Source organism: Pongo pygmaeus, chromosome 9, assembly GCF_028885625.2.
Source record: "Pongo pygmaeus isolate AG05252 chromosome 9, NHGRI_mPonPyg2-v2.0_pri, whole genome shotgun sequence".
Classification (NCBI taxonomy): Eukaryota; Metazoa; Chordata; class Mammalia; order Primates; family Hominidae; genus Pongo; species Pongo pygmaeus.
Window position 1 is genome coordinate 120,973,142 of NC_072382.2, and position 22,606 is coordinate 120,995,747.

General features: G+C 42.1%; 1 protein-coding gene across 2 annotated transcripts in view; it reads left to right on the top strand.

Annotated features, from left to right (window-relative positions):
* Nucleotides 1–22,606, top strand: part of CBL (Cbl proto-oncogene) — a 101,895-nt gene that overhangs the window by 7,709 nt on the left and 71,580 nt on the right. Inside the window, exon 2 of one of the 2 annotated variants that reach the window (XM_054438508.2) lies at nucleotides 18,943–19,190. In XM_054438508.2, the coding sequence (XP_054294483.1) occupies nucleotides 18,943–19,190 (248 nt within the window). Of the gene's footprint in view, nucleotides 1–18,942; nucleotides 19,225–22,606 lie in introns of those variants that run through there. The other variant, XM_063672211.1, reaches the window with a different exon arrangement.

Sequence of the window (22,606 nt, forward strand, 5' to 3'; positions counted from 1 at the left end):
GCAGTTGCGTAGTCTTGGCTCACTGCAACCTCTACCTCCTGGATTCACGCAATTCTCTTGCCTCAGCCTCCTGAGTAGCTGGGACTACAGGTGTGTGCTGCTACCACAGCTGGCTAATTTTTGTATTTTTAGTAGAGACAGGGTTTCACTATGTTGGCCAGGCTGGTCTCAAACTCCTGACCTTGTGATCTGCCCTCTTTGGCCTCCCAAAGTGCTGGGATTACAGGCATGAGCCACCGTGTCCGGCTGGGGGCATCTATCTTAGTTACATTAAACTTATTTATTTTTTGCAGTAGCCTGTTGGTATCATCCCTGTTTTATATATGAAGACATTTAGGCTCAGAGTGGTTAAGTAACTTAGTTAATGGTGGAGCCTGACTTGGAATGGTGGATTACCCACTTTGGAATGGTGGATTACCCACTTTCCTAAAACTTAGTTCTTCCATGCACTACCTTCTCAGGTATACAACAAAGTGTCAATCACTAAAGCCATTTATTTAGAAAGTGACCTGTTCAGGTCACCTTCTGTATAGACCTCTGAATTATACAGCATTTCCCCCCATTCAAGGGAAGTAGACATTCTCTGTTTCATTATTATTATTATTTAATTTTTAATTTTATTTATATTTTTTGAGATGGAGTCTCGCTCTGTCGCCCAGGCTGGAGTGCAGTGGTGCGATCTTGGCTCACTGCAAGCTCCACCTCCCGGGTTCATGCCATTCTCCTGCCTCAGCCTCCCGAGTAGCTGGGGCTACAGGTGCCCGCCACCACACCCGGCTAATTTTTTGTATTTTTAGTAGAGATGGGGTTTCACCGTGTTAGCCAGGATGGTCTCGATCTCCTGACCTTGTGATCCGCCTGCCTCAGCCTCCCAAAGTGCTGAGATTACAGGTGTGAGCCACCGCGCTCAGTCCTGGCCGGCTAATTTTTGTATTTTTAGTAGAGATGGGATTTCATCATATTGGTCAGGCTTGTCTCAAACTGCTGACCTCAGGTGATCCGTCTGCCTCAGCCTCCCAAAGTGCTGGGATTACAGGCATGAGCCACCCTGCCCGGACTTTTTTTTTTTTTTTTTAAGACAGAGTCTCGCTCTGTCACCCAGGCTGGCATACAGTCTCGGCTCAATGCAGTGAGTGGCGTGATCTCACCTCTGCCTCCCGGGTTTAAGCAATTCTCGTGCCTCAGCCTCCCAAGTAGTTGGGATTACAGGCATGCGCCACCACACCGGTTAATTTTCGTACTTTCGGTAGAGATGGGGTTTTACCATGTTGACCAGGCTGGTCTCGAACTCCTGGCCTCAAGTGACTCGCCTACTGCAACCTCCCAAAGTACTGGGATTACAGGTGTGAGCCACCGTGCCCGGCCAGTAGACATTCTCTTGAATGATACTAAGGTAGTGTTTAACTAGTATTATTCAATGAAATATCTGTTGTCTACTTAAAGGTTGGTGTTTCTTCAAATTATGTGTGCTAGTTACTTTGTGTGGTGATCATAGAGGCTTTTGTATACTTTTCCAGTTATGCTTAATTTATATTGTCCACTTCATTTTTTATTTTTTTCTGATCAGATAGTTCAGAGTGTAGTTTACTTTTTAGCTTCAGTTTATTAACGTGTCTCTCTCTCGCCCATTAGAGCTCCTTAGGACCAAAGCTTTGTCTTAACATAGTCCCTCATTTCCTGTCTAATTAATTGAGGGGATCTGGTAGGGAATTTTTTTGTTGTTGTTTTTAGCGAGTGCTCATTAAGGTAACGTTTACTAAAAGAGGTTTTACCTTATAAAGGTAGTATATAATTATTGTAAAACATGGTTTGTGTTTTATGCCTATGAAAAGCTCACCCAAAGGATGTAAGATTCTTCATAATTCCTTAATGTAAAACATGAGAGAGACAGTTGAGTATTTCATGTAATCAGCAATAGGATTTTGAAAGGCATGTAGAATAAAAGTAGGGTTAGACCAGGGAAGAAGATTGTATGCTCTCTCCGTTTTGTGAGTTTGGTTGAAGTTTTTGCTGACTCTTGCTATAGGAAAAACCTATTTTTAATATGTTTTCAGCCAGCAGTATACATATAATGAACCTGATAAATCATGGTCAAATTGGTCCTGGAGTCTTCGTCTTCAGCAGAGTTCAATGTTATATTCAAACATACAATAATATTTATACTGTGATAAGTAATTTCCCTAATGATTAACCTAGAGTGCTAAAAGCAAAATGGACTAAATATTCGTTTGAAAACAGCCTAAATTTTTTTTTTTTTTGAGGTGGCGTCTTGCTGTGTTGCCCAGGCTGACCAACATGGTGAGCTCTGTCTCTACTAAAAATACAAAAATTAGCTGGGCTTGGTGGTGCATGTCTGTAATCCCAGCTCCTCGGGAGGCTGAGGCAGGAGAATCGTTTAAACCTGGGAGGTGGAGGTTGCAGTGAGCCGAGATCACGCCATTGCACTCCATCCTGGGCAACAAGAGTGAAACTGTCTCAAAAAAAAAGCCGGGGGTTGTGGCATGGGCCTGTAATCCCAGCTACTTGGGAGGCTGAGGCACAAGAATTGCTTGAACTTGGGAGATGGAGGCTACAGTGAGCTGAGTTTGTGTCACTGCACTGCAGCCTGAGTGACAGAGCTAGACTCTGTCTCAAAAAAGAAAAAAAAAGAAAAGATTTGTTAGAAGAGGGGCATTTAACAAGTCACTATGAAATATTTTCATGATTAGCAAATTTTGTGCTGGAAGAAAATAGGTGGGAGTAGGCAACCACCTGGAAGCCAGCGTCAGCTTTGTCCCCACAGTGCTCCTTCCTGCAGCAGCTTCCGCAAGGAGGGAGAGGGGGTGCTAATGATGGCACTGGTGGTGCACATACACTGGGGATCCAAGCACTGGGGAGATGTGATGCCGCTATCATAGATGCACCTGTGGTTCTCTCACAAGAAATAAGCAGCCCCTCTGGGTCCCCTCTCTGCTGTTTTTGGAATGGCTAATAAGTCGTGCATAACAGCCTCCACTGCCTGGGCACCTTCTCACAAGTACCACTGTTTGCTGCTTTCCCTGTGGCTTGGATCTGCCATGGAGGAAGGACTAAAATGAGGCCAATTCATTGGTGCTTCATTGAGTGGGGATGGGATCCTAACTCCTGCCTCCTCCTCTCTTGGACTTATTGTATTTTATTTATTTATTTATTTATTTATTTTTTGAGATGGAGTCTTGCTCTGTCGCCAGGCTGGAGTGCAGTGGTGCGATCTTGGCTTACTGCAACCTCCGCCTCCTGGGTTCAAGTGATTGTCCTGCCTCAGTCTCCCTTGTAGCTGGGACTACAGGTACCCGCCACCACACCCAGCTATTTTTGCATTTTTAGTAGAGACGGGGTTTCACCATGTTGGCCAGGATGGTCTCGGTCTCTTGACCTTGTGATCTGCCCTCTTTGGCCTCCCAAAGTGCTGGGATTACAGGCTTGAGCCACTGCGACCAGCCTCTTGGACTTATTTTAAACAGCAGCACATAACTGTAGCAATCTTTGAGAAAACCAAAAACAATTTATGAATCATAAAAGATACAGAACGAAATGTAAAAGTCTCCTTTTACCCCCATACCCCCAAATAACTACCCGCCCAAGAGGTATCTACTATGTGTAGTTTGGGGTCCATTCCCTCCCATCTCCCTACCTGTCTTATCCTCGGTGACTCCGAGAAGGTTGGAGGAATAGCATTGATTGCCCTGGAATTACTTATATACTTAAGCAAGTAGTTGACTTTTCAGCATGTCATCATGTTAAGACTGACAACTAAGAACTAATAATTTGTTATATTGTAGAGCAGTTTACAATTTTACATCTGCAGATAAGTTAAATCTCAAAATAATGCGTCTTATTACAGTTAAACTGAGATTCAGATAGATTAAGCAAGCTACTTAAGTCACCTAGCTCGTATCTTTTTTTCTGAGACATAGTTTCACTCTTGTTGCCCAGGCTGGAGTGCAGTGGTGCAGTATTGGCTCACCGCAACCTCTACCTCCTGGGTTCAAGCAATTCTCCTGCCTCAGCCTCCCAAGTAGCTGGGGTTACAGTCATGTACCACAGGCCTGGCTAATTTTGTATTTTTAGTAGAGACGGGGTTTCTCCATGTTGGTCAGGTTGGTCTCGAACTCCTGACCTCAGGTGATCCGCCTGCCTTGGCCTCCCAAAGTGCTGGGATTACAGCTGTGAGCTACCATGTGCAGCCCATATTTTTGTTTTTTATGTGGATCTGAACTGATGTTCAGACTGTGTCAGGTGATTTCCTACAAACCAGTACTTCTCAGATTTTATCATGAATTCAGATCAGTTCAGGGGATCTTGTTAAAATACTGACTTTGAATAGGTCTGGAGTGGGGCCTGAGAGATTTTGCATTCCTAATCAGCTCTCAGGGGATGTCACTGCAGCAGGTCCAGGTACCAGACTTGATATAGGAAGGCTGTATGCCACGGTTGCTTTTATTTTGGATAAGCTTGGCGGATTTTTTTTTTTAAATAAATGGAAGTTGGGGATCTTATTTAAGATTTTAATTATGATGTTCTTCAACTATGAAGGTAATACTTACTTTAAAATATAAATTTTTGGGTGGATGTGGTGGCTCACACCTGTAATCCCAGCACTTTGAGAGGCTGAGGCAGGAAGATTGCTTGAAGCCAAGAGTTCAAGACCAGCCTAGTCAATATAGTTAGAACCCCATCTCTACAAAAATAAAAAATAAAAAAAGTAGTTGGGCGTGGTGGTGAGTTCCTTTAGTTCCAGATACTCAGGAGGCTGAGGTGGGAAGATCACCCAGGAGTTTGAGGCTGCAGTGAGCTATGATCCTGCTACTGTGCATCAACCTGGGCAACAGAGTGAGACCCTGTCTCTAAATAAAGGAAAGGAAAAGGGAAAAGAAACAGCTGATTCTTAGTTACCTCAAGTGAAAATTATGTTGACCCTTTTCCACAGTCACACTTAACATAAATGTAGTAGTTGCTGGGGAGTTAAAGATGACCCGGCACTCACACTTACAATTTGTGTGATACAACTGAAGGTACGTAGAGGGCTTTGGGAACCCTCTATGCTGTAAAGTCAATAGGGCTCATGAGGCAAACCATTAATCTCTGAGGAGACAAAAAGGGAATGGGGAGGAACTTTAGACCAGTCAGGCTCTTCGGTAATACCCTCATCCACAATTGTGTCTTAATTAGTGTATGGCATCTAAAAGTGATACTAAAACAGTTACAGTAGTCCCTTCATATCCATAGTTTCGCTTCCTGCAGTTTCAGTTACCTGTGGTCTGAAAATATTAAATGGAAAATTCCAGAAATAAACAATCCAGAAGTTTTAAATTGTATGCTGTTCTGAGTAACGAGGTGAAATCTTGCAATCTCGCGCTGCTTCTGTCCTGGGCATGAATCATCCCTTTATGCAGTGTAGATACATACTGTGGATATAGTAGTGTATCCACACCGTCTTCACTACCCACCGGTTAGTCACCTAGCATCTTGATTCTCAAATCAACTGTTGCAGTTTTGCAGTGCTTGTATTTGAGTCACCCTTATTTTACTTAATGACCCCCAAAGCATAAGAGTAATGATGCTGGCATTTTAAATATCCAAAGAAAAGCCAGAAAATGCCTCCTTTAAGTGAACAGGTGAAAGTTGTTAAGAAAAGAAAAAAATCATATTCCAAGGTTACTAAGATGTACAGTAAGAATGAATCTTCTACTCATGAAATTCTGAAGAAAGGTCTGGGCTCAGTGGCTCATGCCTGTAATCCCAGCACTTTGGGAGGCTAAGGTGGGTGTATCACTTGTGTCCAGGAGTTCAAGACCAGCCTGGGCACATGGTGAAACCCTTCTTTATTTAAAAAAAAAAATTTTGAAGAAGCAAAAAGAAATTTATACTAGGGCCGGGCGTGGTGGCTCACACCTGTAATCTCAGCACTGAGGGAGGCTGAGGCTGGTGGATCACTTGAGGTCAGGAGTTGGAGACCAGCCTGGCCAACATGATGATACCCTGTCTCTACTAAAAAATACAGAAATTAGCTGGGTATGGAGGTGGGCTCCTGTAGTCCCATCTATGTGGGAGGAGACTAAGGAGAATTGTTTGAACCCGGGAGGCAGTGGTGGCAGTGAGCCGAGATAGTGTCGCTGCACTCCAGCCTGGGCACAGAGTGAGACTCTGTCTCCAAAAAAAAAAAAAAGAAAGAAAGAAATCATACTAGGCTTGCTGTCATACTTCATGGCCCTGGTATATGATAAGTGCTTCGTTAAGATGGAAAAGGTGTTAAATTTGTGGATGGAAGACATGCACAGAAACGTGCTCTGATTGGCACAATTGGGTTTGGTACTATCCTCAGTTTGAGGCAACCACTGAGAGTCTTGGAATGCATCCCCCTAAGATAAAGGGGGACCACTGTAATCTCTAGTTCATGCTAAGTATTTGAAGTTTCATCGATAACTCTGGACAAAGAACCATTTTTGCCTTTTTTTTTTTTTTTGAGATAGAGTCTCACTCTGTCGTCCAGGCTGGAGTGCAGTGGTGCGATTTCGGCTTGCTGCGACCTCTGCCTCCTGGGTTCAAGTGATTCTCCTGCCTCAGCCTCCCAAGTAGCTGGGATTATAGGCGGGCACCACCACGCCTGGCTTTTTTTTTTTTTTTTGAGTTGGAGTCTCGCTCTCTCACCCAGGCTGTAGTGCAATGGTGCGATCTCGGCTCACTGCAACCTCCGCCTCCCGGGTTCAAGCCATTCTCCTGCCTCAGCCACCTGAGTAGCTGGGATTACAGGCATGCGCCACCACGCCTGGCTAATTTTTGTATTTTTAGTAGAGACGGGGTTTCACCATGTTGGCCAGGCTGGTCTTGAACTCCTGACCTTGTGATCCACCCACTTTGACCTCCCAAAGTGTAGGGATTACAGGCGTGAGCCACTGCACCCGGCCATGCCTGGCTAATTTTTGTATATTTAGTAGAGATGGGGTTTCACCATGTTGTGCAGGCTGGTCTTGAACTCCTGACCTCAGGTGATCCGCCTGCCTCGACCTCCCAAAGTGTTGGTATTACAGGCGTGAGCCACTGCGCCCGGCCCATTTTTGCCTTTTAAAAGTAGAACTGGGTGGGTGCAGTGGCTCATTCCTGTAATCCCAGCACTTTGAGATATTATGGTGGGAGGATCACTTGAGGCCAGGAATTTAAGACCAGCCTGGATAACATAGCGAGACCCAGTGTCTAAAAAAAATTAGCCAGGTGTGGCACATGCCTGTAGTCCCAGCTACTGGGGAGGCTGAGGGAGGAGCATCACTTGAGCCTAGAAGGTCGAGGCTGAAGTGAGCTGTGATGACGCCACTGCACTCCAATGTGGGCGACAGAGTGAGACCCTGTCTCAAAAAAATAAAAATAAAATCCATATATAAAAACTGCATGGTTAAGCTGTCAGAACATACATTGTATTGAATGTATTTTTTTTGCAGTTGATGTGGTAAGTGAAAATAATGAGATTGGTAATGAATTATAAGTGGCATGGTGTTTTTGATAAATGCTGTTGGGTGGTATTTGAGAAGTATTCTGTAGTAACTACAATTCAAGAACCTGAATGGGGTTTTGAGAAATCAAAAATTGAGAATAGTAATTACAAGTAAGGCGTTTTTCAAATTATTGTCTAATGATGGGGCTATTGTCTAGTGATGACACTTTTTTTTTTCCCTATAATCGGTTGACTTTAAAATACGTTTGTTAAAAAAAAGTATAGGTGGCCGGATGCAGCGGCTTATGCCTGTAATCCCAGCACTTTGGGAGGCCAGGGTGGGCGATCATTTGAGGCCAGGAGTTCGAGACCAGCTTGTCCAACATGCGAAACCCTGTCTCTACTAAAAATACAAAAATTAGCCAGGTGTGGTAGTGCGCGCCTGTAGTCTCTGCTACTTGGGAGACTGAGGCAGAGAATTGCTTGAACCTGGGAGATGGAGGCTGCAGTGAGCTGACATCACACCACTGCATTCCAGCCTGGGCGACAGAGTGAGACTCCATCTCAGGAAAAAAAAAAAAAAGTGTAGGTTTCCGGCTGGGCACCGTGGCACATCCTGTAATGCCAGCACTTTGCAAGGTTGAGGTGGGCGGATTGCTTGAGCCTAGGAGTTCAAGACCAGTCTAGGCAACATAGTGAGACCCCATCTCTATTTTTATTTAAAAATTAAACCAAAAACAAAAAAGGATAGGTTTCTGATTTGTCTTTGAAAAGCAGTCATGAGTTTTCGTTTAAAAAAGCTTCACTATAAGCTGGGCGCAGTGGCTCACGTCTGTAATCCCAGCACTTTGGGAGGCCAATACGGAAGGATTGCGAGGTCAGGAATTCGACACCAGCCTGACCAATATGGTGAAACCCACCCCGTCTCTACTAAAAATACAAAAAAATTAGCCAGGTGTGGTGGTGCATGCCTGTAATTTCAGTTACTCAGGAGGCTGAGGCAGGAAAATTGCTTGAACCCGGGAGGTGGAGGTTGCAGTGAGCCAAGTCGCGCCACTGCACTCCAGCCTGGGCGACAGAGAGAGACTCTGTCTCAAAAAAAAAAAAAAAAAAAGCTTCAGTATATATTTATATCTGTTAAACTTCTTCAAGTTTCTGAGATGGAGTTTTTAAAATTTGAAGCTTTAAGAGACTTTAGAAATAAATTGATCTAACTTTTTCATTTACAGAGACAGAAATTGAGACCCAGAAGGGCAAATAACTTGCTTGAGGTTGTATAGCCAGTTAATGTCAGTCACCAGACTAGAGCCCACGTCTCTGGACTTGTTCTCTAGTGTCCTCCCCTTTTCTTGACAGGAGGTTAATATTCATCCTTTTAAATTATAATGAAATTTTACACGTGTAGCTCCACATACTGAATACTTATTTTTGTAGCATAAAACTATTCATTTTTAACATGGGAAAACATTGAAATGAAAATGAAAAAAGCTTCTATCAATAAGTTGGAGTCTTTAGAGATAAAAAATGTTTAAGTTATTTTAGTCTTATATGCTTATGGTTTTCTGCCTAATTAGAAATGCAGATTCCTTAGTTTAGAAAAGATTATGTATTCACAACAGCATTAGGCTTAGGCATTGTTGTTCTCTATAACTTTTTGCTTTTTAAAAGTTTAGCAATTTTCAAGCATAGTTTTATTCCTCTTTATTGTGATCATAACACTTTCCAAATTTTTTCTATTGACCATTAAGTCTTGGCAGAAGCAAAGGGAGGAGCTAGGCCAGTGAGAAAGCTATTATGAATGGAGTGCATGGCAGCTGTACAAGGATACTGTTGGTTTCCCGGAGCTAAGCACGTTTCTTTTTAACATTGTTCTGAGTGATGCTGTAAATGTACAGGCAGAAGTAAACAAAAGGCAGCCATTTTTGCCACTGCAGGATTTGGAATGCAAAATAAAGTTGGCCAAATGGAGGACAGACTAATCAGGAAAATATTTGTATCTTTCAGAAATTTTTTGGTGAATTTTTTTAAGCTTGAGGTTCATGTTTGTTTTTTGAAGGTTAACTGTGACTGCCAGTTTAAAATTCACTAAATAATATAGGCAGATTGTTTGGGTTTTTGATGTTTGTTAACTGTCGACTTGAATTATTCACACAGGGCCTTTAGGAACCATTTTTTTAAAGAGGTTATACGTAATAAGGACTTTTTTTCCTTTCCAAAGAATATTAATATTGAGAGTATCAAGAGCATGGCCAAGCATGGTGGCTCTTGCCTGTATATAATCCCAGCATTTTGGGATGCCAGGAGGCAGGATCACTTGAGGCCAGGAGTTTGAGACCAGCCTTGGTAACATAGTGAGGCCCTATCGCTGCAAAAAATAGTTTAAAAAATATTATCCAGGTGTGGTGGCGTGTACCTGTAGTCCCGGCTACTTGGGAGGTCTAGTTGGGAATGTCTCTTGAGTCCAGGAGTTCAAAGCATTTGAGGTATGATCGTGCCACTGTGCTCCAGCCTGGGTGACAGAGCAAACCACCCCCCACACCCTTCCTTTTTTTTTTTTTTTTTTTTTAAAGAGACAGGTCTTGCTGTCTTGCCCAGCTGGTCTCAAACTCCTAGGTTCAAGCCATCCTCCCTCCCGTCTCAGCCTTTCAAAGTGCTGGGATTACAGGCATGAGCCACCATGCCTGGCCTTTTTAAAATTTTTGGGTTTTATTTTATTTTACTTTATTTTATTTTGTTTTGTTTTATATTTTATTTTGCGTTATGTTATGTTATTTTATTTTAAGACAGAGTCTTGCTCTGTCACCCAGGCCAGAGTACAGTGGCCTGATCTCCGCTCACTGCAAACTCTATCTCCCAGGTTCAAGCAATTCTGCTGTCTCAGCCTCCCAAGTAGCTGGGACTACAGGCGCCTGCCACCACGCCCAGCTAAATTTTTTTTTATTATTTATTTATTTATTTCATTATTTATTTATTTTGAGACAGAGTCTCTCTCTGTCGCCAGGCTGGAGTGCAGTGGCGTGATCTCAGCTCACTGCAACCTCTGCCTCTCAGGTTCAAGTGATTTTCCTGCCTCAGCCTCCTGAGTAGCTGGGATTACAGGCACGTGCCACCACACTCAGCTAATTTTTATATTTTTAGTAGAGACGGGGTTTCACCATGTTGGCCAGGCTGTTCTCGATCTCCTGACCTCGTGAGCTGCCTGCTGCAGCCTCCCGAAGTGCTGGGATTACAGATGTGAGCTACCGCGCCTGGCAATTTTTTTTTTTGAGACTCTATCTCTTAAGAGATGAAGAAAAAAAAAGAGTAGACCTACCTGTATATTCTTTGAGGTCTGTGTTAGTGTTCCATAGTTGAAGACTTAAGAGTTAGTGCAGTGCTGATTTCCCTGGTCATGATGATTCATTTTCAAAAAATCTTGAGAAAAACAGACATTTAGTATACAAATGAACTTTAAGAGGTTACATGCTAAAGAAGGACAAATAACACTTGTGGAAGGCACATGGTACTAGTTTAAAAATACTAATTCATGAAATGTTTTGGAAACATTTTGTGGTACATTGTGAGGGCTGATACGTTGTCATGAACATTTATTGATTGCATATGATATAGGTTTTAGTTTAGTTTTTTGTTGTTGTTGAAGGGATGTGCGGTTGACCCTAGAACAGCTAGGAGGTTAGGGGCACAGACCACCCCACGTCCCATCCCCCTCAGTCCCTATCCCCCTCATTACCTCCAGCCACTGCCCCCCATCGAAAGTCACACATAACTTTTGACTCCCTGCCAAAAGTTAACCAGTAATAGCCTACTGTTGACCAGAAGCCTTACTGATAACAAACCGCTCATTAACATGTTATTTTGTACATATATGTATTGTATCCTGTGTTCTTACAATAAAGTAAGCCAGATTAAAGAAAACATTATTTTTTGTATTTTTTGTTTGTTTGAGATGGAGTCTCGCTCTGTCGCCAGGCTGGAGTGCAGTGGCGTGACCTTGGCTCACTGCAACCTCCGCCTCCCGGGTTCAAGCGATTTTCCTGCCTCAGCCTCCTGAGTAGCTGGGACTACAGAAGAAAACATTGAAAAAATCATCAGGAAGATAAAATATTTACGATTCATTAAGTGGAAGTGGATCTTCATCCTCTTTGTCTTCATGTCGAGCAGGAGGAGGAGGAGTTGGCTGCTGTCTCGGGTGGCAGAGACGGAATAAATGGAAGAGGTGGAGCGGGAGGCAAGGGGGCAGGCACACTTGGTATAACTTTTATTGGAAAAAAACTTCGTATAAGCAGACCCACGCTTTCAGACCCATGTTGTTGAAGGGTCAACTGTATACCTTTTTTTCAGAGATATTAGGCAAGTAGTCTGTTTTATCCTAAACTCTTTGGGGTGTGTGTGTGTGTGCACGCGCTTGTATGTATGTATGTATGTATTTATTTGAGACAGAGTCTTGCTCTGTTGCCCAGGCTGGAGTGCAGTGGCGTGATCTCGGCTCACTGCAACCTCCACCTCCTGGGTTCATGCAATTCTCCTGTCTCAGCCTCCCCAGTAGCTGGGACTACAGGTGCATGCCACCACGCCTGGCTAATTTTTGTGTTTTTAGTAGAAACGGGGTTTCACCATGTTGGTCAGGCTGGTCTCCATCTCCTGACGTCAGGTGATCCACCCGCCTTGGCCTCCCAAAGTGCTGGGATTACAGGTGTGTGAGCTACTGTGCCTGGCCTTATGTTTTGTTTTTGTTTTGAGACAGGGTCTCATTCTGTCCTACAGGCTGGAGTGTGGTGATGCAATCTTAGTTCACTGCAGCCTCAGCCTCCTAGGCTCAATTGATCTTTTCACCTCAGCATCCCAAGTAGTTGGGACTACAGGCATGTGCACCACATCCAGTTAATTTTTTGTATTTTTTGTAGAGATGGGGTTTTGCCATGTTGTCCAGGCTAGTCTTGAACTCCTAGGCTGAAGCGATCTGCCCACCTGAGCGTCAGCCTCAGCCTCCGAAAGTTCTGGGATTACAGATGTAAGACACCATATCCAGCCAATATAAATATTTTCTTTTTTTTTTTTTGAGACAGAGTTTCGTTCTTGTTGCCCGTGCTAGAGTGCAAAGGTGCTATCTCAGCTCGCTGCAACCTCCACCTCCCGGGTTCAACCGATTCTTCTGCCTCAGTCTCCCAAGTAGCTAGGATTACCGGCATGTGCCACCGTGCCTGGCTAATTTTTTGTGTTTTTAGTAGAGACGGGTTTTCACCATGTCGGCCAGGCTGGTCCCAAACTCCTGACCTCAGGTAATCCACCTGTCTCGGCCTCCCAAAGTGCTGGGATTACAGGCGTGAGCCTAAATATTTTCATTGGGAGCTGTATTTGGTACTTGGTACTTGGTTTGAACCTTTGAAGGGGTGGATTCTGTAGCTTTCGCAGATTGTTGGTCACCCACTTCTTGTGTTACCTGCTGCGTTTTCTCTATTTCTTGGTTATCAGAGACCATGCAGGACTGGGGAAGTAGTTGTGTTATGGGCCCAAATGATAGGACTATGCTGCCAGATTCTGGGAATCATCAAAGGATGATATGAGGTCCACCATTCTGTCTTCAGTAGGCAATTCTTGCCTCCCCTGCATATAAGCCAGTCAGATGGTGTGGAAGTGAGGAGGGGAGCTAACATTTATTGAATGCGATTTTTTTGGAAACTGTGCAATCTTTTTATGCAAATTTTATTATGAGGCATTATCTTTGATTTTGTGGTTAAAAGAACTAAGGCTCAGAGGTTAAGAAATTTACTCAAATAACTGAAACGGGACATTTTTTTTTTTTGAGATGGGGTCTGTGGCATATCTCGGCTCACTGCAACCTCCTCCTTCTGGGTTCAAGCAATTCTCCTGCCTCAGCCTCCCGAGTAGCTGGGACTCCAGGTGTGTGCCACCATGCCTGGCTAATTTTCGCATTTTTAGTAGAGATGGAGTTTCACCATGTTGGCCAGGCTGGTCTTGAACTCCTGACCTCAAGTGATCTGCCTGCCTCAGCCTCCCAAAGTGCTGGGATTACCGGCATGAGCCACCACGCCCCGCCTGAAGCAAGACATTTTGATATGGCTATTTGATTCAATCTGGTCAAGATACTAAAACATTATTTAGTCCTTTAAAAATTTAATTGAAAACTTAAAAACGTACAGTTTAGGCTTTAGCATAATGTCTCTTTGGCGACTTCCTTACCTGTTCCACAAATCTCTCTCATTACCTTCTCCACCTTGTTCACTATGCTTTAATCTCACTGACCTTTCTATTCTTCAAACAAATCTCAACCTCCTTCCACTTTAAGACCATTGAAGGACAATGGTTTGATGGTACAGTGGTTTGATTTGGGATTTTTCGACTTCATGATGGTGCAAAAGTGATAGCTATTCAGTGGAAACTGCACTTTGAATATCCATATAACCATTCTGCCATTCTGTTTTCACTTTTAGTACAGTATTCAGTAAATTACATGAGTTATTCAGCATTGTATAATAAAGTAGGCTTTGTGTTAGATGATTTTGCCCAACTCTAGGCTACTGTGTTATGAGCATGTTTAAGGTAGGCTAGGCTAAGCTATGATGTTTGGTAGGCTAAGTATATTAAATATACTATTGACTTGTGATATCTTCAACTTAGGATAGGTTTATTGGAATGTAACTCCATTGTAAATTGAGGAACATCTGTAGTTGTTCCTTCTTTTTGGGCTACTCTTCTGCTGTAGCTGCCTTTTTTCTCTAATTTCAACTCTTAGCCTAAATGTCGCATCAGAAAAGCTTTATCTACTGGTCACCAGCACTTTCTTATCATATTAGCCTATTTTAATTCTATAGCAAACCTTTTAATTTTCTTTTTGTTTTTTTAAAGACAGAGTTTTGCTCTCGTTGCCCAGGCTGGAGTGCAATGGTGCGATCTTGGCTCCACGCAACCTCTGCCTCCCGGGTTCAAGCGATTCTCCTGCCTCAGCCTCCCAAGTAGCTGGGATTACAGGCATGGGCCACCACGCCTGGCTAATTTTGTATTTTTATTACGGACGGGATTTCTCCATGTTGGTCAGGCTGGTCTCGAACTCCTGACCTCAGGTGATCCACCTGCCTTGGCCTCCCAAAGTGCTGGGATTACAGGCGTGAGCCACCGCCGCCCTGCAAACCTTATAATTTTCTTGTTGACTTCATTTTTATTGTTTTATTGCTTGAGTCCTCTCACATTCAGATACCTTGTCTTTTTACTTCTGTGTCCCTGTGCCTGACACATATTTGTTGAATGAATATGTTGAGAAAAATAAAAACTGGTACAACCTTTAACTTACAGCCTCCATATGTACAAATTGGTCTCTGTCTGAACCTATGCTCACTCTTTTTTTTTTTTTTTTTCCTATTCTAGGAGGCGTCCTCTTCTTTTAAAATATATATTTTTTAATATATTCTTTTTTTTTTTTTTTGAGATAGAGTCTCATTCTGTCACCCAGGCTAGAATATGGTGGTGTGATCTTGGCTGACTGCAACCTCCGCCTCAAGCGGTACTCCCACCTCAGCCTCCTGAGTGACTGGGACTACAGGTGCCCACCACCATGCCTACCTAATTTTTTTAATATGTTTTTGTAGAGATGGGGTTTCGCAATGTTGCCCAGGCTGAATTTTAATTTTTTAGAAATAGACACAAAGCATTTTGGGAGGTCGAGGCGGGCGGATCACCTGAGTTCAGGAGTTTGAGACCAGCCTGGCCAACATGGTGAAACCCTGTCTCTACTAAAACTACAAAAATTAGCCGGGCATGGTGGCGCATGCCAGTAATCCCAGCTACTTGGGAGGCTGAGCCAGAAGAATCACTTGAACTCGGGAAGTGGAGGTTGCAGTGAGCTGAGATCGCACCATTGCATTCCAGCCTGGGGAACAAGAGCAAAACTCCATCTCAAAAGAAAAGGGAAATAGGGACAAGGTCTTGCCGTGTGGCCCAGGCTGGAGTGCAGTGGCTGTTCACAGGCGTGATCATAGTACACTGCAGCTTCAGACTCTTGGACTCACTCAAGCAATCCTTCTGCTTCAGCCTCTGGAGTAGCTGAGACTTACGCCCATACCACCACCACCACTCCTAATTCCTTCTCTCTCTCTTTTTTTTTTTTGGAGACATGGTTTCGCTCTTGTCCCCCAGGCTGGAGTGCAGTGGCGTGGTCTTGGCTCACTGCAACCTTTGCTTCCTGGGTTCAAGTGATTATCCTGCCTCAGCCTCCCGAGTAGCCGGGATTACAGGTGCCTGCCACCATACCTGGCTAATTTTTTTGTATTTTTTAGTAGAGACAGGGTTTCACCATGTTGGCCAGTTGTCACTTATCTCCTTTTCTCTTCTGGATCTTTCTTAATATAAAGCATGTTTAGTTTTCAGTTTTTGCTGGATCTTAATCTCTAGTTACAGTGTCAGTCTTCCCCACTTCCTTCCACAGACTAACATAGGAAACTACAATTTTAATATTTTTATTGTAAAATATAGTCTGTTTATAAATACCTGACTTACTTTTGGAATGTAGCACTTGTAAACTGGGAACTGTCTGTATTTGTTTTATTAATATGAGTTATTAACTCTGTTGTACTTAGAATATAATTATCATCTGAGGTGGAGTCTTTTTTCCCTGGGCATGTTCTTCCCTTTTGACTTGAACACTTGATAAGAATGAAGAGCTTTCTAAAATGCTGTGAAAATGTTCATGAACCGAATGTTTTTGTTGATTCAGCTTGTCTTTGTTTGCTAGGCTTATATATGAGGCTAGCTGGATGTGGTGGCATGAGCCTTTAATCCCGGCTATTCAGGCAGCTTAGGCAGGAGGGTTGCTTGAATCCAGGAGTTCGAGGTTGCGGTGAGGTATGATTGAGCTCCAGCCTGAGTGACAGAGTGAGTCTTTTTCTCAAAAAACAACAACAACAACAACAAAAACCCAAAAACTTAAGAAAACAAGAGTCCAAGAAATGTTGTATTGAGAATGACATATTTAGTTTTACAATTTTCATATTATCATTTGAAGAGTTGTGTTTTTTTGTTTGTTTGTTTTGTTTTTTTGAGACAGAATCTTGCTGTTGCCCAGGCTGGAGTGCAGTGGCATGATCTTGGCTCACTGCAACTTCCACTTCCTGGGTTCAAGTGATTCTCCTGCCTCAGCCTCCCGAGTGGCTGGAATTTCAGGCATGTGCCACCATGTCCGGCTAATTTTTGAAGAATTCTTGATCATTAGTCATTAAACGGGAATTTATCCTAAGGAAATGATCTGATGTATAGAAGAATGAAATACCCAAGCATGTTCATCACTGTGATGTTGCAGTAGTAAAGACTTGAAAACAAAAGAAATGTTAAAACAAAGTTGGGGGGAGATGGTTAAGATATGTTATTGTCTATCCATAGACTAGAATTATTTAAATATCTCAAAAAAGTTTATAATGAGCTTTCAGTGACATAAGAAAATAGGTATTTTTAAATGTGAAATAAAAAGGAGAATGTCAGGCTTATGCTTCCATGAATGTTAGCTTAGGTTGTTTTGAACCAAATATACTGCTAATAGCTAGAAAAGCTAGAAGACATAGATAGAATTGTGATCAAGACAGTGAGAAATTATGCCAAATTTGGGAAGTTGAGGAGAGCTGTGAGAAATTTATTTTCATGTAATGTGTAAGGGATCTAGTTTTATTTTTTCCCATATGGATAACAAAGTTTTCAATAGTTTTTCTCTTGTATTCTTGATTTGCAGTGTCACCGCCGATACTGAATTTCCTTATGTGCATGTGTGAGTCTGTTTCTGGACTTTCTGTTCCACTAGTTTGTCTTTTCCAGACACAGAAAAGTCCATGTAAATAGAAAGCACAAACAAGTTGTTAGGAATAAATCCAATTTTATTTGTATGACAAACACAAAATGGACTAAACTTACCAGTTAGGAAACAATGATTGTTACATTGGATTTTTAAATTCTATCTATATGATCTTTAAAAGAAACACTTAAAACATAACACTTAAAACATAACTCAGAAAAGTTGAAAGTGAAAAATGGGACAAAGAATTACCAGACAAATTCTGAGAGTCCAAATGTAGGACTCTCAGCTCCATGCTTTACTGGGTCCAAGGCCTCTCTGTTCCTGTTCCTCAACCGGTTGTTAAAACTCAAACCCCAGGTTGGGTGCGGTGGCTCATGTCTGTAATCCCAGCACTTTGGAAGGCTGAGGCTGGCGGATCACCTAAGGTCAGGCATTCAAGACCAGCCTGGCCAACATGGCGAAACCCCATCTCTACTAAAAATACTAAAATTAGCTGGGTGTGTGGCGGGCGCCTGTAATCTCAGCTACTTGGGAGGCTGAGACAGGAGAATTGCTTGAACCTGGGAGGTGGCAGCTGCAGTGAGCTGAGATTGCACCATTGCACTCCAGCCTGGGCAAAAAGAGCAAAACTCCATCTCAAAAACAAAAAACAAAGGGCCGGGTGCAGTGGCTCACGCCTGTAATCCCAGCAGTTTGGGAGGCTGAGGCCAGTGGATCATGAGGTCAGGAGTTCGAGACCAGCCTGACCAACATGGAGAAACCCTGTCTCTACCAAAAATACAAAATTAGCCAGGCATGGTGGTGCATGCCTATAATCCCAGCTACTCAGGAGGCTGAGGCAGGAGAATTGCTTGAACCTAGGAGGCGGAGGTTGCGGTGAGCCAAGATCACACCATTGCACTCCAGCCTGGGCAGCAAGAGTGAAACTCTGTCTCAAAAAACAAACAAACAGACAAACAAACAAACAAACAAAGCTCAAGACCCTAGATTACAGAGATTTTCCTCCCAGGGCAGTCATGTCCTTTATTTCTGTCCCTGGGAATTTTTTTTAGTCTGTTATAGGGGTCAGGCTGGACACAGTGGCTCGTGGCTATAATCCCAGCATTTTGGGAGGCTGAGGCAGGTGGCATTGTTTGAGCTCAGGAGTTTGGGACTAGCCTGGGCAACATGTCTCTACAAAAAGAAAAAACCAATTAGTTGGGTGTGGTTACGCATGGCTGTAGTCCCAGCTACCCAGGAGGTTGAAGTGGGAGGATCACCTGAGTCTGGGGGTTTGAGGCTGCACTGAGCCGTGGTTACTCCACTCCACTCCAACCGTGAGACCGTGTCTCAAAAAAAAAAAATAAATAAATAAATAAAAATATTGTGGGGATCAGTAGTATATTTAAAAGTAATTTGCCATATTTCATCTAGCATGTTTTAGGCATTTATGTGGATGTTTTCCCCTAGTTGTTTGTTCTGTGTGTTATCTGTACTATTAGTCTCTCAAAGGGATTTAAAAACACATTCTTCTGAAGGACCACTAAAAATTTTAAAATGATTGCCCGTGGGCAATGGGGTTATGGATCTGCTTCTTATATTCTCATGTATTTTTCATATTTTGCAAAAGAGCACATATTTCATAACTTTCTTAAACCTAAAAAAGGGAGCTGTCCTTAAAATTCTCCAAGTAATAGCCCTTCTTTTTCATTTGTTGCAGGTGGTGCGGTTGTGTCAGAACCCAAAGCTGGCGCTAAAGAATAGCCCACCTTATATCTTAGACCTGCTACCAGATACCTACCAGCATCTCCGTACTATCTTGTCAAGATATGAGGGGAAGATGGAGACACTTGGAGAAAATGAGTATTTTAGGGTGTTTATGGAGAATTTGATGAAGAAAACTAAGCAAACCATAAGCCTCTTCAAGGAGGGAAAAGAAAGAATGTATGAGGAGAATTCTCAGCCTAGGTAATGGAGAAATACTACACAAATAATAATGCAGGTCTGTGACTGCCTGAATGGGTAACACATAGAAGTAGTTGAGTTGGTTTTAATTTTATGTTAGTAGGAATGGAAAGTTGACATTTGATTTAAAGGTATAGTTTATATAAAAGGTTGCCATGGATGACATTGTAGTATCCCTAACTCTGATTGATTTGCTTACCTCTGAAAAATCATTTACTGATAGTAATGAAAATGAGTTGGAGGCAGTAGGTCCTTTGGAGAACCTGAAGATCATGAAAGTTTGTGGGTAGGTGGGAGTTTGGAAGAAAGAAGATTGGGGTTAAGTGAAGTTTGGGAGTAAATAAGGGGCAGATCTTGCCGAAAGCTGTAGCATATTAGGTAAATTTATGTGTGGGATATATAGGGGAAAAAGCCACTAGTTTAACTTTTTAAAACATGAAGCAAAGTGAAATGACATTTTCTTTATAGGTAAAAGTAACTTTTCAAATAAAATAGGTAGAGGTGAATGCAGTTAATTCAATAAATATTTGAAGGATCACTATTATTCTTTTGTATTAATTTTATTATTATCATTATTTTTTTGAGACAGAGTCTGACTCTGTCGCCCAGGCTGGAGTGCAGTGGTGCGATCTTGGCCTCCAGGTTCAAGCGATTCTCCTGTCTCAGCTTCCTGACTAGCTGGGATTATAGATGTGCACCACCATGCCTGGCTAATTTTTGTGTTTTTAGTAGAGATGGGGTTTCACTGTGTTGGCCAGGCTGGTCTAGAACTCCTGACTTCAGGTGATCTGCCCGCTTTGGCTCACAAGGTTCTGGGATTACAGATGTGAACCATTGCGCCTGACCCTCTTTTGTATTAATTACATACCAGAAACTATAGGCTATCCTGCATGTTGTTAGCTTAGCTGTCGTGAATTACATACTGGGAGAGAAATAAGTAAACTGTATGTGTGGATGTAATTGTGTTTTATTTTGTTCAATTGGAACTAAATATTAACTCATCTAGAATGAGTAATAAAATAATTCCACTAGAATTTTTTAGTGAGTAAATTATTCTTGAGGAGTGACTTGAATTAGAAGGAACACTATTTCTGAAGTCATCTGGTTACCATGCATGACTCTAGCAGTAACATACTAAATGGTGTCCTTGTTGTCTGCCTTTCCTTTAGGCCTGTTGGCCTAGATTCTGGCAACCCTAGCTCTCAATTAAAATTTTATGCACATGATTATCCATATTATCATTATTGCAACAAATTACTCAGGTGTAGTCTGAGTAATGGACTGAAAATGTCCATCTTTTCTTTCTTTCTTTTTTTTTTTTTTTGTTTGAGACAGAGTCTTGCTCTTGCCACCCAGGCTGGATTGCAGTGGCGTGATCTTGGCTCATTGCAACCTCCGCCTCTTGGGTTCAAGTGATTCTCCTGTCTCAGCCTCCTTAGTAGCTGGGATTACAAGCATGCACCACTGTGCCTGGCTAATTTTTGTATTTTTAGTAGAGATGGAGTTTTGCCATATTGGCAAGCTGGTGTCGAACTCCTGACCTCAGGGGATCCACCCGTCTCAGCCTCCCAAAGTGTTGGGATTACAGTTGAGAGCCACTTCAGCTGGCCTGTCCATCTTTTCTTAAAAAGATTCTGATGAGTGAATTCAATCCTTAAGAGCCTTTGTAACTTCTAGTTTATCTGGAAGTGGACTTTGTTGCTTTTAAATATTCAAACTTTGTAACTTTTGTTAAAACCTCGACTGTATGGACCTTTTGGCTAACTAGTCATTTTATATTTTATTGCTGAGTTTCTAAAAAATAATTTTAATTCATGAGGTACTAAAACTTAAAAATTTTATTTACCATGTACTGTGAACTAGGTTCTGGTTCTAGGAGGTGAAATGGAAAGTTCAGCATTCATATTTGAGGTAATATGACAAATGCAATTATAGAGATATGTACAAAATGCTATTGGGAGCTGGGCACAGTGACATGTACCTGTAATTCTAGCTACTCAGAAGACTGAGGTGGGAGGATTACTTCAGCACAAGAAATTGAGACCAGCCTGGGCAACACAGCGAGACCTCTTCTTAAAATAAATGAAACATTTAAAAAGTGTTGTGCAAATACAGTTTTGTCCAGTGGCATTAGAGAAGGTGGCGTAGAGGACTTGTAATTTGAATTAGAGTTTGAAGGATAAATAGGAATTTTCTAGGCAGAGAAGTCAAGAAAAGTCTTTTAACACAGTGGCATGAAAATGGAGGCTCTGGTATGTTTAAAATGAGAACTTTGGTTTGGTTAGAATTGTGGGAGATAGATATGCTGGAAATATGGGTTGAAGTCAGATTGTAAAGGGCTGTTTTTTGACCTCTAGACTTTTTCCTATAGTTGATAGGCTGTCATAGAACAGGTTTATTTTAAAGAGCATTTCTTTTTTCTATTTTTTTTTTTTTTTTTTTGAGATGGAGTCTCACTCTGTTGCCCAGGCTGGAGTGCAATGGCGCAATATTGGCTCGCTGCAAACTCTGCCTCCCGCATTCAAACAATTCTCTTGCCTCATCCTCCCGAGTAGCTGGGATTACAGGTGTGTGCATCACGCTGGGCTAATTTTTTTGTATTTTTAGTAGTGACAGGGTTTCACCATATTGGCTTGGCTGGTCTCAAACTCCTGGCCTCAAGTGATCCGCCCGCCTTGGCCTCTATTTTATATGTATTCTCACAATAAAGTGTGCTAGAGAAAAGAAAATGTTACTAAAATCATAAGGAAGATAAAACATATTTATTATTCAGTAAATGGAAATGGATCCTCATAAAGGTCTTCATCCTCATTGTCTTCATGTTGAATAGGCTGAGGAGGAGGAGTAGGAAGAGGAGGGGTTGGCTGCTGTCTTGGTACTGAAGATTCCAGTACTGGTGTTTCTGTGGTAGAGGCAGAATAGGTGGAGGAGGTGGAAGGGGAGGCAGGAGAGGCAGGCACACTTGGTGTGACTTATATTGAAAAAATAGTCTGTGTATAAGTGAATCCACACAGTTAAACCCATGTTGTTAAGGCTCAACTATGTCTAATTTGCCGTTACGAAATGACTTCATTATGTGTTGACAAGTTCTTTTGCCTCTTTTTAAACCTCACTGTCAGTGTGCCTGTCTATATCAGTATTATTCCCCCTAACATGAGGCTTTTAATATTTTATGGACTTTGAACCCAGATTTGTACAAATTATATGTAAAATGAGAGTAAACATATTTCAAGTGAGAATCAAGGAGTTCATTTTTTCAATCAACTTTCTCAGGTTGAAAGGGTTTTTGTAAACAGGGAAAAATATATAGGCTTTTTGCGTATGATCTTTGTGGTCTTTTTGATTACTTAGAGGTTTTTTTTTTTTTCCTATTCAGTTTTTAAATTGAGATATAATTCACATACCATAAAATTCGCCCT